This window comes from Bombus vancouverensis, chromosome 16, assembly GCF_051014615.1.
Source record: "Bombus vancouverensis nearcticus chromosome 16, iyBomVanc1_principal, whole genome shotgun sequence".
NCBI classification, from domain to species: Eukaryota; Metazoa; Arthropoda; class Insecta; order Hymenoptera; family Apidae; genus Bombus; species Bombus vancouverensis.
This window is the reverse complement of record NC_134926.1, coordinates 9699067-9714569: the sequence shown is the minus strand read 5'-3', so window position 1 is coordinate 9714569 and position 15503 is coordinate 9699067. Positions and strand designations below refer to the sequence as shown.

The 15503-nt window shown below is 38.3% G+C and overlaps 1 protein-coding gene across 16 annotated transcripts in view; it reads right to left on the bottom strand.

The window, feature by feature from the left end:
• dnc (phosphodiesterase dunce) overlaps nucleotides 1–15503 on the bottom strand; it is a 396997-nt gene that overhangs the window by 126168 nt on the left and 255326 nt on the right. The window contains exon 1 of one of the 16 annotated variants that reach the window (XM_033340658.2): nucleotides 9877–9977. The exons of the other annotated variants lie outside the window; for them this stretch is intronic. Coding sequence (XP_033196549.1) covers nucleotides 9877–9962 — 86 coding nt within the window. The 5' untranslated portion in view covers nucleotides 9963–9977. Of the gene's footprint in view, nucleotides 1–9876; nucleotides 9978–15503 lie in introns of those variants that run through there. 16 annotated transcript variants of the gene reach the window in all.

The window sequence follows — 15503 nt, the reverse complement described above, 5'->3', positions numbered from 1 at the left end:
TTCACAATGGAAAATTTGTCCTCACCGTTACCGCTTGCTTACGTAAACTCGAAATGACCACGTGGAAGGAACTGCGCCGGTATTTAATGCAACCATAATATAGACTTACCTGGAACAAAGAATGAATCACATGATTAATACCTCGTTTCATGAATAAACATTAATGAGTCATAACAGCGCAATAGTGGCTATACGAATATTAGCAAAAATTCGAATCGAATTTCATATTTATCGACAATATCGATAAAACAGGGAAAGAAGATTTCCAAGATAAGGGCGATAACAGGGTAAAACAGAAAATTTAATATAGGTCAAACAGATCCATGTTAAGCAATTAACAAATTGTCTTATTACCTATTGCACTGTTAACTTTATATCACGTGTACAATATATCGCATGCAACAAGTAAACACATCGTCCGCTAGTGATCATACAAGTCAAAAAGCATGAATCGAGAGTCTCAAATACCGATTAAATTCTATAATTGAAATAATAATTTCTGCTAATCTTTGAATATATCGAAATGATTGGAATGACTATTCTAGCGACCAAAGGGACCAAGTAATAATAAAAAGTCATGCAAGCAATGCAGCAAGCATCAAGCAATGCAATGTGTCACTTCGAGAAACGTTACAGGTCACGGATTGTGAGTATTTTCAAGAAAAGGTCCCTTTTTATGAAATATTCATGCGTGGATATAAATAAGCGGAGGGACGATTTATTCATACGAAACGTTACGTTCATTATACAAGCTATATATCACGAATTATCGTCGTGTTACTATTTTATTGCACGTCATCGTACACGCTTATCACTGGCGCCTTATTCTACATGTGTACGTATACACGTACGATACCGTTCAAAAGATCAGTTAGACTTAAATACGTATGTCTATACGATATATGTGAAGGAATATTACTAAAAAATAGATTTTCTTATTGGAAAAGATTATTACGAGCATTCGTAGCTATTTTGGAAGTCGAAATTGATAAATTGATATTACGATCGTCCTCTACGCTTGAAAGTAATATCATTTTAATTTGAAATAAATTTTAAATAGTGGAAACAATTGTAGCAATTAATTAAAATTATAATAGGAAATAAATTTAATTTTTGAATAATATAATAGTGTACATGTACATTGCCTACATGCATTAGACACGCGTTATATACGTAGAGCGTGTTGAAGCAGCGTTTGAATAATAATATTTTAATGAAAGGAAATTGTGTCACACGATCAACGTCACAACAGCTAACCGTGTCTTCCATTTTTCATTGTACTAGTAATTTGGAGCGTTCCGCGTGATACAGTGGATAAATTGGTGTCACTTAATGGGCAAATCAATAGTTGTTAACGATTGGCGAGATCGTTCCCTTCCTTAACGGTATTTCTCGTGGAATCTTTGGTGAGTGGGATAGGATAAATATGCGTTTAAGATGATTTTTGTTAAAAATAATCATTTTATTATAGAGCGGAATATTTCTCAATTGAAGAATGGATAAATATATTGCGAGGAAATTTAATGTTTATCGAAATTCATTATTGCAGAAATTCTCTATTATATAAGAATTTGCATGCAAAAGCAGCTTATTTCGTAGCTTAGTTCTTATCGACATTAATAAATAAAACATTTTCTTCTTTCTAAACCCGATTGTCTGCTTTCGTTAGGAGAAAAGAAGCTACTACGAACTCGACGTGCAATTTCTAAAGAGAACCGCGTGTTATCGAATGAAGAGTACAATGGTGCCCCATAGTGATGGGGAGGAAGCGAACGAGGCAGCGCGACCTATATTTCGTTTGCACGCGAAACGATAAATCAAAAGTTTCACCTTCGAGATGATCACGTTTTTCTTTAACTCGCTTATAAATAAGGTGTCTGTACCAAGATAAGAAGGAAGAAACTTCTTTACTAGCAAAATACAAATAATAAAACTTCATAAATAGTTTGAGCAACTGTTACAAGAAATTTCGCTGTCCTAATGTCTTCCTGTAATAAGAATGCTTAATTGATTTGATTAATGAACGAAGATTTAGTAAGACGGTAAAACGAAGATGTCTTAAAATGGGATCAAATAAGTTACAAAGAAAATGTTCGTAAAAAGAACATCGCAAATGAAGCACTCCTTCGATAAAGAATGATTTTGAATATTACTATGAAGATAAAGTAGGAAACGGAGAAGTGTTGATAAAGAAGATTTCTATAGTGAGATGTACCGCTTGAGCATTTAAAAACCTTTCTTTGTAATAATTTGTAATAATTGAAGAAAAATAATATTAACAGAGAACTCTTTAAGTTAATAAATTTAATAGTAGATCAAGCAAAACAAACAGCTTCTGTCTGTCTGGGCTGAAAAAATTCCTAGATTAACGACTGTTGACCATCGTCAATATTGTTACAAGACAAACAGTAGCATTATAGACGGTAATCCATATAGATCGAAGAAAACGGTGTTAACACAGAATAAAGACTTTATGACGATAGTCTAATAAAAATCCCTAAATCAACATTCAATAAACGATCTGCACATAACAAACAACATCAATATCAAAACAACCTTAATCCACTTTATTATCGAAGCAACACGTCAGCTTTGCAAACACAAGGTAATCTCGCGTCACCTACCAAAGCTCCCTACATTAACTCCCTACTAAACTTCTCGTTGACCAAATCGATTACGAAAGCGTGCTGGAAAAAAGATCTTTCGAAAATCCACTTTCAACTTCCAACTCCCTTAAGCAATTTTTCCACATCTACTCAGCAGATCCTAAGAATTACTTCAGCAGCCGAACTACTGTTATCAGAAGCTAGTGGCAACCAAAGTTCTCCCCATACTAATACCTAAACCTCTTAACCAAATTTTCCACGTATATCCCGAGATTTCAGCTATCATCCCAGCCACAAACAGCCACTGATGCCTATCTGGCTTTAACCTAGCAGAAATTCATGAAGCGTATTTACAGTATTTACGCTGCAACCAAAACCCACCTGGTTCTAATTCCTAAACCAACCTACTCGAGCTCCTCGAATCTACCAAAACAGCCCGAATAATCATCTTAACGCCTCCTAATGGCTGGTCAGTTTTAACTCATTCGCATTAGCGTGCTGTGACACGTTCCACTTTTCTGGGCGTATATACGCCGGTCGGCCGCGCGTCACAGAACGAGCGAGATCGAGGCGAGCAAGGCTGGCGACGATTGAAAAAAGAAAGGATGAAAGAAGGGAAAAAAGCGCGAGTCTCAGGGGTCGGGAGTTAAGTGGTCGAAACAGAGCCACGGAGGGGCGGCTGCAGAGATTCCCTGATACGCACCTGGCCACGCGCATTTCAGGGCATCGGTGACGTCAAACCAGGGGGCTAGAGGTTGTTGATTACGTCACTGGCCCCAGCCAGCCTCCAACACCACGGCATCGATCAGTTCGACCAATGGTGGGGATAGAAGCTACGCTTGTGACAGTGGTGGGGGGTAGCGAGTCGAGGAAATATCAGTAATAGCCGGCTCCCGCGGTCTATTAATTAAATTTTTGATTAGTCGACGATATTTCAGCATTCTCCCCACTCCTCTACTCTTCTCTCCTTCTCTTTGCGTTTCATCGTCTCGCTTCCTCTCACGATCTCCCGAGAGATGTGACGCGGGTTGCAGTTGCCAGGCGAAACTAGATTTTTCGGTAACGGGCAATTATCTTGCCTTAAGTCAAACGGTGGCGATGCGATATTGATATTCGAGAGTGTGAATTTTGTTGGAAAGAGTACGATTGTGTTTTAGGAAATTATTTTTAACCAGAGAGTCTGGCAAATGTGCGTTCAAAAGTTAATTCGTATCTTAGCACGATATTATGCAAGTATTTTTTAATTAATTTATACCTTCGTGCGGTATATTGGTAAAAAATGAAATAAATATAATTCGTAATTTAGATCGATAATATAATATTGTTTATATCGCGGTACGATATATCTGCAAAATCTCCAAAATATTCGGAATGGAATTTTCTTTTCGAGGAAATCGCGGAATCTCAGGAGATTTTTCAAACGTACAAATAACATCGAAACGCGCATTTTTTTCGCAAACGGAAATGTCGATCGAGAGTTTGCTCGCGAATGGTTGAATCCAAGCAAACAAGAAAGGAGAGTGGAGGGGAGTAAAAATTGAACAGAACTGTTCGAATCGACTCGAGTGGACCAGGAGATGCGAGACTCTTCCGCCAACAACGTTCCTTTTATCATCGACTTTTCTTCCTCCTATTTCGGTCTCGCATTACAGTTTTCGTTCGTAAAATTCGCGCGAGGCGAGGCTCAACTTTTGACAGGTCCCTCGCCGATACGATTGTTCGTCAGCCTTGCAAATCATCCCAAACTTTGTATTATTATTATTTTTGTATCGTAAAATTTCACATTCGCGATTTGTTGCTAACGATGCGACGTTCATACTTTCCGAACATAATGTGTTCCCATTGTCGTGAATTTTCGAAATCGCTAGAATTGTGTGAATTTTGAACACTTCGATATTCAGGCTTTTTCCATTAATTCAACTAACCGTGTTAATAAAGTTTAATAAGTTGGAAATTACAACGTAACAATGCTAGCAGTTTATTCCGTATCTTTCAAAGCGTTAGAAAATTCATTTTTCTAAGTAAATTTACGATTTTATAAATCATAAGTCAGCTCATTTTACGTCTTTTTAACCTTCCAGCGTCGCTGATTAAAAATAATTTTCTATATTTATAAAGAAGTTTGGAGAATCATCCGAGTGTCTGACTTATATCGACTTATTCTACTGTCGCTCTCCTTAGCCAGGGATACTTGATTTAATCAGGAACAATTCTACCGTTTCTATCGAATCAAACGAGACATTTCTACGTGTGGAATGGAATGGTGTTAAATTTTTGATGAGAGGAATCGCGTTTAATGTATACAGCATAAATTGAAATAGCATAAAAAAGTACTTGAGTAATGCAAGTAATATTTTAGCATCCTTTAGCGTGTTTATGGCAATGACATTTAATGTTTCAAAGATCGTGTCGTTTATCATCTTGTTTGCCATATATCTGAGGAAACGATTGCGAATAAAATTGCAGTCGATAAAGTGCATATTCAACGCTGCTTTTCTCTTCGCGTGTTAGATGGACGAAAAAAAAAACTCTGCTGAAATTACTCAGATCATTTTTCTTCATTTTCGTTGCCAACAAAAAACCAACAACGACACATTCACAAATGCAAAGGTGATTTTCCATTGAATATCGAGCCACGTATTACAAAAAGTGGACAGAATTTCTATTCGATAAGAATAAACTTCCCTCTTTTCTCTCTTTGCTGACTTGGAGTTTCTGACTTCGACTTCTTAAATATTGGTTATTTTCTAGTAAATTAGTTTCGGGGGCACGCTATGAAGCGGGTTGCGCGAAAGAAAAATCCAAGAACGTTCCCGGTGTTCATTAATCCCGTTGCTTAATTAATTTTCGCCGCAAGCATGTCAAGAGATAAACTCAACGCCCTAGAAAAATTGCAAAAGAACGGCCAAGAAAAAGCTGTACGCCTTAAATCGCGCGTGACAATCGATCTTCTAACCGTTCACCCTATTCATCCTCGAAAACATCAATTTCCGGTCGTGTGAGTCGCTCCTCTTCAATTTACATTTCAAAACATCAATCTTGTTCAAGATATTCCTCATATTTTACTAAAATTATTTATCCTGGAAAAACATGGATTTTGAGGAAAATTTTCAAGATGTTTTTCTATGGCTTCAATTTGCTTTTTTATCGAGAAGATATTTCGTTTGATTTGCAGGAAGCTTTGGAAAGTTTAGAAATTTCTTTTTCTTTTTTTCGACGAATTCGACGATTAAGAGAGTCGGTATTTTTTTGTAAATACTGAAATATTTTGTTAAGAATTATTTAGAGCGAAAATGTGAATTGCCAATAAGGAACATCGCCAAAATTTTCGTGTAATCGCTGCAAAAGGCAGATTTTGTCTCGAAATTTGAAAGAACGCGCTCTTTTCTTCCTCGGATTACACGTGAAAAGCCTAATTGTTAAGATTAGTATCCGCGACGCTTGAGAAATTGTATAAAAACGAGTGAATTAAAATAGCAGAAAATAAGAGAAGAATAACGAAAATTTCGTCGCGTTTTCGAAAATCACAGAAAGCTAAATAAATGACAGAATATCGCATTATGTATGTCGACGTTCGCTGCTAAATCGACCAATAAAACGACGAAGAATAATATCCAGACGACGGTGAAAAGCTGAGACAGAAAGCAGTTTTCTAAAAATGACATCTTCGCTATTTTCCTTTCATCGAAAGTACGACGCACAGCTGACATTAAATTCAATTAACCAGCATTCCTTCAGTTTCCTTTTCAAGCTTCCAATTTCAGTAACTTTCTTCGAACAAGGATCTGAACGCGAGATCCACGATTTCTCATTTTCTTTCATAAACTGCAACAGTTACTCCCTCTCCCCCTCACCTCAGTGCTGATGTTTCATTTTCACAACTTACAATCTCATTTCGCGCTTTCTTCTCGAGATTTACTTGGTCAGATTTTTTGGAACGCGAATGGTCGTTCTTTTTTCCTTTTAACCACACGAGCAGATCTCAAATGGTGAAATAACAATTTTCACAAGTTTGCTGCTGGTTAATTAGAATTTTCCGCGATCTCGTTTCGCACGATTGTTTGCAGCACTCGAATGGCGAGGTAGAAATTTTAATAACGAAAGTTTTAATGAAATATTTGTAAGTTTAGTAGAGGCCTAGTTTCCTTTTCATCCTAACTGAATCGTTCAAATCGACGGCGGTTTTAAATGATTAAATTCAAATGTGCTTCTCGATCGACATAAATTATTAATTGTTTTATGAATGAAATATTTCGTGAAAGTCGATGGCAGAAAACGGAATGACAGGTTTCTAACGATCGTACAGAATTCATTTTCCTTGGACTGCCAACAATTTTAATATCAACATACCCTTTTCATTTTTGTAAAACATTTTCCACGAGAATTTATGACGATAAAAGTCCGGCACGATGTACTCGAATATTTTTGAAAATTATTTATAGCAACTTTGAAATTTTATTTCTAAAGAACCTGTATACTTGTGTCATTAACGATTTATTGCCAATTCACACGCAACGTGGATTGAACGAAGTGCATATTTGAACAATAATTTAATCGACAATTTAAGGAACGAAAAATTATCCTGCAAAGTATATAATATAAATTTTTCTATATAAAATATGTATAATATAAGTATCCTATGAAATATTCCAAAAGGGAAGCAAATTAAAGAATACTGATTTTTAAAAGATTGCAGACAACATTAGACTAAAGAAAAATAGAAACTATTCGTCGTGAACAAAATACTAACGTTTAAAATATTTTATAAAAGTAGATCAACCAGTTGAAAATGAAAAGAAGATGGAATTATTTCTGTTATTTATCGCAGATCAGATATCAGAAGAACATTCTAATATCTAAATAAGAATGAAAGTGGGAATGCACGAGGGAAATAGTTGTCTGGCCGCGTACCGCCTCATTCTACTTCGCTTCTACTCGCTGGTTACAGAAAATGTCAAGGTCAACGAGAGAAATTAATAGTCTACGTACTTTTCATCTACGAGTTGAGAGCTACCACTGATTTATTTAGAATTTTTCTTTCGTTATTTTTTTCTTTTCTTTTTTTTTTTTCAGTAGAACAAAGCGAATATCGAATTTAGAGAGGAAGTTGGGGAAATTTTCCGCGTTCGTAACACACATTTCGCGAATTCAAAGGAGAGACGATTGACTTTGCAACGTGAAAGCGCAAGCCAACGAGTAATTTTTCTTGAAAGGAAGCAAATTTCGAGGAAAGAATCGGTACAACTATTCCACTTCCTTTTCCACACGATAGTTGGAAATTTTAGCTTAAAGAAGAAGCTCGATTTATTATATTTAACGCGAGAAAGAATTATTTCTCCTTATCGAACGAAGTGGCACATTTTTCTTCGAAGAACAGAGTATTCTTTTATTTCTAATAAGAAAAATTACGCACAGTATATATTATTTTATGTCACACGATCAGACATATTATGCATCAGAGTATACGATATACTATTTTCATAAGAATAATATTTACATAAGGGGAGAACGTTTCACAAATTCGCCAAACCGAGGAAATAAATTTGGAGACAGGCGAAAAATGGGCGAGAAGCTGGACGATATATTTCTCGGAGATCGGAAATTGAGAGAATCGAATAAACGACATTCGTTTGCGGAATATGGTGGCCTAGAATTCGCGACGAAATTCCGAGAATTAAAGGATCATCGTGAAATAAGCAAACCCGATGAACGATTCTGCTCACGAATATCGTGGCATTTCTCTAACGAGGCGTCACGATCCCAGGAAATAGTATTCCAGAGAATTTCGAGCAGCCACAGAGCAAGACAGCGAAGACGATCCGCACTTACGATCGTCGATTCACGTTTAATCGTGAACGCGATGAATTTTTGCGCGCCTTTTCGGCAATAGATTTCAGCAAATAGGCAAAGTTCAAGAAAATCATAATTCCAAATTGATAATTCGATTCAGAGAGATTTTTCAGTGAAATTTTTCGAAACTTCGCAATGTTTTTATCGTTCGACAATTACATACGATCTTTCCAGTTTCGTCGATTTTATAGGAATTTTATTCAAGATACGATTCACGTAACATCGCTGAAAAGAAAAAGGAGAAAAGATTGGAAGTCTAAGTCGATTCAAAGTTGAAAGAAAAACACGTGTTAACAGGAGAAAGAGAAACAATTTGTCCACTGAATAACTTCATTTTTTTTTACTACTTTCAGACCATTTCCGATTGAGCTTTACTCGTTTATCACTTTCGTGCATCTCTTGTTGGAATTGTCGTGACATTCTCTACAAAAAAAAAAGCAACAACCTGCCACGAACTGACTGTAATTCATAATTCAACTAGCTTCGGATTCTAACCGTGTGAAAATGTTCAACACGATAACTGTTAGCGATTAATCATCGCGGGAACAGGAAAAACGAAAATCAAAGCTTAGATAGATGCCTCGGATTCGTTTCGCTTTGAATATTTTTGAAACATTGGTTGCTCCACCAAGTTTCATGGACCATAGATTTCTATGAACCCATTTGTCTCGGCGAATATTCATAAAATACCTGAGCTTAACGAACAGACAAAAAGATTCCTCGAAATTCCCTTCCATTTATCACGACGCGTTATCATTGACTATGAAAGCTGCTTGACCTTCGTAAGGAAGCTTCAAACGCTCATCTACTTCAAAAGATAAATTCGAATCTCGAAGGGTCTTGAAAAATTGACGACAATCCATTTCAAACAATAATTGATTCTGTCGTTTTAAAGACGAGGTACGGTGTTCTGGCCATCTTAAAAAACACACACACACATACGAAGTTTCTTTTATCTTTCCATTAAATAATTCATTCGAAATATTTATGTCGTGTCACTTCGTTTCAATCGGCTTTAATCTATATCGATCTAATCGCTTAAAAAGTCAAATCCACCGTTGTATATTTTAGGAAATAAATTCCACTGCTTCTGTTTAATTTTACAGCCAAATCCTGATCCACCTGAAACACAATTATCAAGCCTCGAACTTGATCGTGCAAAGCATGTGTCGCAACACCTAAAACCCAAGTTCCATTCTCATCCGAGAAACGAATCCTAAAATCCCAATGCAAAATGCCTAAGAAGTGCCCAGCCAATCGATGTAACCTCAAATATGCCGATAAATCTCTGCAAAGGCTAACATTTCTTCGAACGATTATCCAAAATATCAAACATATTACTAATTTCACACATGGACCGTCGACAGAAGCGTCAAACGCGTTCATAGACAGGAAAAGTCTAGGTCTGTCTCTCACTAACCTACTTGAGGGATGAACACGTGGCCCACAGGGGCAGCAACCGCTGCTGGAACGTTTCCTTCTACGTGCACACCAGTCCTGACCCATCCTCCGTAGCCAAGCTTTTTGGCTTCACCTCTTCCAGAAGTCTACGTCACGTTCTAACGAGCAAACATTTAACAATTTCTCAACGCGAATGTTCTTCCTCCTCTTCAACGCCCGGTGACCATGCATTCTCACAATTTGGCCAAAAGCACGCTCTCAAAGATGCTCTTAAATCGCTATTCTCCAGAATTTCTCAGTTCTCTTCTTGTCAGAGTCCGAGTGCTCGATCCTTTAACGATGTCTTCATCGACGAGACGTTCAAAGATTTTTCATTCGTTCGATGATCGATTCGAAGATTCGTTGTTCCGATTAATTGGAGGTTAATTGGTTTTAGGTCTAAGTCTGATCTATGCTGACAAGTTTCTTGGTCCTGGCGAGTGTTTTTAGGAAATATTTGGTTACGACTAAGGTGGAACAGTGTACGAAGGTTATTTAAAAATTCGACAGAAGCGATGCGGATGATTTATCGTTGTCGTTATTCGTTTGGTCATGTTGGGTCCCAGTTGAACTAAGTGCAACGATAAAGTAAGTAACTCTGGTACGATAACATCTTACGGAAGTTGTTCTTAGCAGAATTTCAGTTTTCTTAACTATCGTTAATATTCGTTACAATACGATTGAATTGCTTTTCTGTTTGTTGATAGAGTTAGCTACATTTCTAAGGAACCATCGTTTCTTTCAGATCAGTTTTCCTCGTTTCGTTGAACATTCTTGCAAAATTCTCTGATTAATTTTTAGAAACTTGCGATTTCTTTCTCCGTTAAAAAAGATCGATATTTCCTTATCCCTCGGTTTTAATCAAATTTCTCTACATTTATATTTCAAATTTTCAAATTTCTACCGGAACAGTTGCTATCTGTTATCCCATCAAAAAATCTGTCGAATATTAATTCAATTTTACCAACGTCCGAGTTTCTTCTCCAATATATCGTTCATTTATCCTCGATAATTTCCTATTCCACTAAAAGATTTCAGTTTCAGGTAATCGAGATTCCCTCGATTTCCCGCTATTTTTTCCTTCTCCAAACAATCTCTTAAATATATCATCGGTACGCCACTATTGTCCCGTTTTCGTCTCGCCAAAATTACAGTACGAATTAAGTGGCTAATTAGCGTGGCCTCTTCGGCTTCAATTATCCCGATGTTAATTTTCTCGAGGTTTTCCAACACCGGGAAACGCGTCGACGGGTGAAACGAATGGATAAGAAGCAATGATAAAGGGAAACTGTATTTTCCAGCAACGTACACTCGACCTCACGAGCTTTCAGCAAGATTGTCGGATTACACGCGAGATCCTTCCAATTCACAGAGTCCTGCTGATCCTTTTCGTGCCGTGACCAAGATGGATCTCGAGAAGGTAGCCTGTCTGCGTCGATGTTCGGCTCGAACTCTCCCTTCAACGTAGCTTCTATGGGATTATTTGAGGATCTGCTGCCTCGATTAATTAGTACTAACGTCGTCAATTAGCATTAAGATGAAAAGTTGGTATTAGGGGAGATTACTATTTGAGGATTTGCTCGCAGCTTTCTTCAAATTGCCGGCAAATCTTCGTTGAGTTTATTGGTGATTTTGTCGACTATTGGAAAACCGGGATTTTTATGGGATTCTTCTTGAATTTCGACGAGTGGTTGCAGAGTCGATGTTCTTGTTAATCGTTGACGTTAATTGGTACTTGACAATGATCGATCAATGGAATTTTGCTTTGCCGGACTTGCTCAAAACCTTTTTTAAAGCTTTCGAGCAGCTTCATCGACTACTATTTTTTTGATCTTGTCGATGATTGGAAAATTTAGATTCTTTAGAACTTCTTACGGAGTTGACGTCTCTGTTGCTTTTTAATGTTGATAATTGCTATTTTCTTACAGAAATTTTCCTTACATCTTTAGAATTATATGCAGATATATTTTGTCAATATTAAGAAATATATTTTCTTCTCTAGTAATCGTTGCTCCTAATTATTATTCAACGAAGATTCGCTATAATAAAACTCGAGGCCTTCTTAAACCTTCTTAAAAAAATATTCTGCTGAAAATTACTCTCAAGTTTCACTTGAGATTCCAGTGTTAACTGCAGACTCGTTGCTTCAATTAATTCCTCACGCTAAATAATGTATTGCACATTGGTTTAATCCACTTACGTGAAATCGAAGATTCGTGCAAACAAGTATCCCGCTGAAAATCCTTCTCAAATTTCTAATTCTCGAAATTAAATCTTGTATCGTTACTTCGATTAATTGGCACCGTTTGGAATTCGTTAAAAACTCGCTAATTGCTACGATTGTTAGCATTAAAGACCCATTGAAATAGGTGTTGCATTCAAATTTCAATCTCTCTAAATTAATTCTACGTTAGACACGTTGGACCCATTCAGGATTCATTAACTTAACATTAGAATCTAAATCACCAAGCCCCTCTAAATTAACCATCAAATTCAAATCTCAGCCCTCAAATGGCAATTTGCTATCTTAACGTTAATTCAGAGACTAAACTTGTCACTGCGATCTCTGCCTGTAAATTTCAATGTTTAATTTCTCACAACATGCTTTAATTTGGCATTAAGCTCTAAATGACAAAGCGTTTCGAAAAACTGCCTTCAAATTTCTCATCCTGGATGGTAATTCATTGTCTCAAATTCACCAGAAGTTCAAATTATTCTTGAAGATTTACCAAGATTTCAACTTTTTTTCCAATGTTCGTTAACTTAGAATTAGAATCTGAATCGCTACGAGGTTCTCCAAAATTCGGCAGAAAATTCAATTTCTTATTGTTCATTCATCATAGATTTGATTTATCGATTTCATGATTTATTGGAATCTCCGCTTTCAAACTTATCCGCGAAAACTTTCATTTCCAGCATCTTAACGGATTCACCGTCGAGATTTTCCTAGTTTACCATAAGCCTGAAATTGACCATTCCACGCCATAAATCCAGCAGAAATTCAGTTTATCAGCAGGATCTGTACCGTCATCTTCAATATTCAATCCTCCATAACCAAACACTGTTTCACTTCCTTATCAGTCTGCCAAGGATCGATCTCAATTTTCAATCCCCCATAACCAAACACCAATCGGCTATTTCAAATTCAAAGTCACCCACCCTAACATCAACCCATCGGAGTCTTATCTTCACCCCATCCGAATATATTTCACTTCCACCCTCGGCACTCGATTCCCTTCGAAAATTCGCCTCTTCTCAACTCACCGCTATGAAAAACCACCGTTAGAAACTAAACCCGCCCCCCTCCCTTACAACACGCTTCCACCCTTGTCCCATCTTCATTTCTTCGCCTTCGAATGAAAACCGAAATGCAAATGGCAACGCGGACGAGACCTAACTATTTTAAATAACAATTTGCAGACGCGATTCATCGTTAGAATTTCCTCCTTCGATTCCGATCATCCCCCTTTCGATTTATCACCAAGCTGAAGTGGACAGTTGGTTGTAGATTAATTTATCATTCGAGCCTTTTGCTTCACACTTGTCCGTCGATTTCAATCTTCAATTATCCATGAGGTTTATTGACCTTGCATTGAAATTTGCATTGAAGTCATCATCGAGTCGTTTTAAACTCATCACAAAGCGCAAATTGTTCATTGAAAATAACGGTTGCTTGTTTCAAATCCATCAGAGATTCCAATTATCCGCGAAGAATCTCTCGAAACTTATTCATCAACTCTCGAGTTGTGAGATTCGCGTCACCATGAAATTCGAACTGGCGATTCCTCGTCTCAGGTCCACCACAGACTCCATTCGTCGTTGGGATCAAAATTGTTCGTCGATCTCCATCTGCAGTTTCTCATAAGATTCGTTGACCCAGCGCCACGATCATCGCCACGATCATCGCCACGACCCAGCAAACTCGCCACCAAATTCAAACGGTCAATTGTTCGCTCGAAATTCACCATATATCCGATCTATCAGCAAAGTCCCTTCCATCGAACTCGTGCACGAACGTCCACCTTCGATTTCCAATTTCAAATCCCTGGAAATCCACATCTACACTGTCACTGTCATAGGAGAGTCAGCACGTGGACACTTTTCATCCCTTCCAGCCCTGGAACGCGTCGAAAAAAAGCGACTCACGTGACGCACTGTGGTCCAGACACCCCTAAACACCAGCCACACTACCAACCACGGACGAACAGACGACTGTCAAACACGGTCAGGGGCGAGGAATTCGCGATCGTTCGACACGGAGGGTGAAAGATCGTCAGTGGAGACTGGCCAAACTGTCCAGTGAACAGGATGGAGAGGGCGGAAGCGACACGCAAGGATGGAGAGACGCGGCTACCAGCAACGTGCCCGCGAAAATGTAAACTTCCAAGGGGATGATGTGCTGGCGAGGGGAGAGGGTGGAGATTCGCGTTGAACAGAGCGAGAGAGAAAAAGGCGATGGCAGCGCCTCCAAGCCGCCGAAAACGACCACGCCGTTATTAGGGAAGGGGTGGGATCGTTGAGACGCCCGGGAGGAGAGCTGCACGTTCTCTGCCTCCTGGCGAGGCCGAGCCTCAGGTCGCGAGGTCTTTCGGATCTCGAGTTTGCTTCCGCGTTGCCTTCAAGGTTGCCTCGTAAGGATTGGGGAAAGTTTCGCTGACATTCGGACGCATATACGAGACTTTGGTAGGAAATTCGAGTCTTTTGAAAGGAAGACTGATATTTATGGACCAAGGGTAGATCTCCGGGTCTGCTGGATCTAAAACCTGCGGTTTCTCGATCTTGTCTTCGCGTTCCCTTGGTTACTTCGTAAGTGGTGAGAATAAAAAAGAGTGGGGAAGCTGGAGGTTTCGTTGGGATTTACGCGCATACGAGGCTTCCGCTGGTCTATCGAAGTCTATCGAAAGGAAGGTTGGCTTTTGTGAATTGAGAATAGAGTTTTATCGATTTGTTGCAATTTCCAGCACAGCTGTAACTTGTGGGAGGAAAAGCCTCAGGTCGGACAGCCTGCCGGTTCTCGACTTTGCTTCCGCTTTACCTTGAAGGCTGCTTCGTAAGGGATGAGACTAAAAACGGTGTTTGCAAGGGGAGATTAAAGGGGAAGCTGGAGGTTCCCTTGAAATTTGGATGCACGTAGAAGCTTTTGCGGTAGATTGAAATCTATCGAAAGGAGGGTTGATTTTTGTGGCTTGGGCATCGATTTTCAGCGATTCGTTGCAGCTGTCTTCTGGGAGGAAAAGGTTTCGGAAGGCTTTCTGTTTCTTCGTTTTCCCTCCGCGTTTCGTTGCTTGCTTCGTAAAGGGTGAGAGTAAAAAAGAGTGGTTTGGCGGGATTACGAGGAGATCGAAGAAAGAAAGTGGAGGTTTTCTTGAAATTTTCATGCAAGTACGATCTCCGTAGTAGAGTTTCGTATTTTCTCGAATATGGAAGTGCTGGATTTTTGGAAGCCGAAAAGTTTATTGAAACGAAGGGTGTTTTTTTTTTTTACTAATTAGAGATAAATTTTGGAATCTTTGGTAAATTTAGACTGCAAACTCTTTAGAGAAAATTGACAAATCAGCTGAGATATAGGGTGGTTTTTCTGAATCCAGCATATGGAGGCTAAAATTT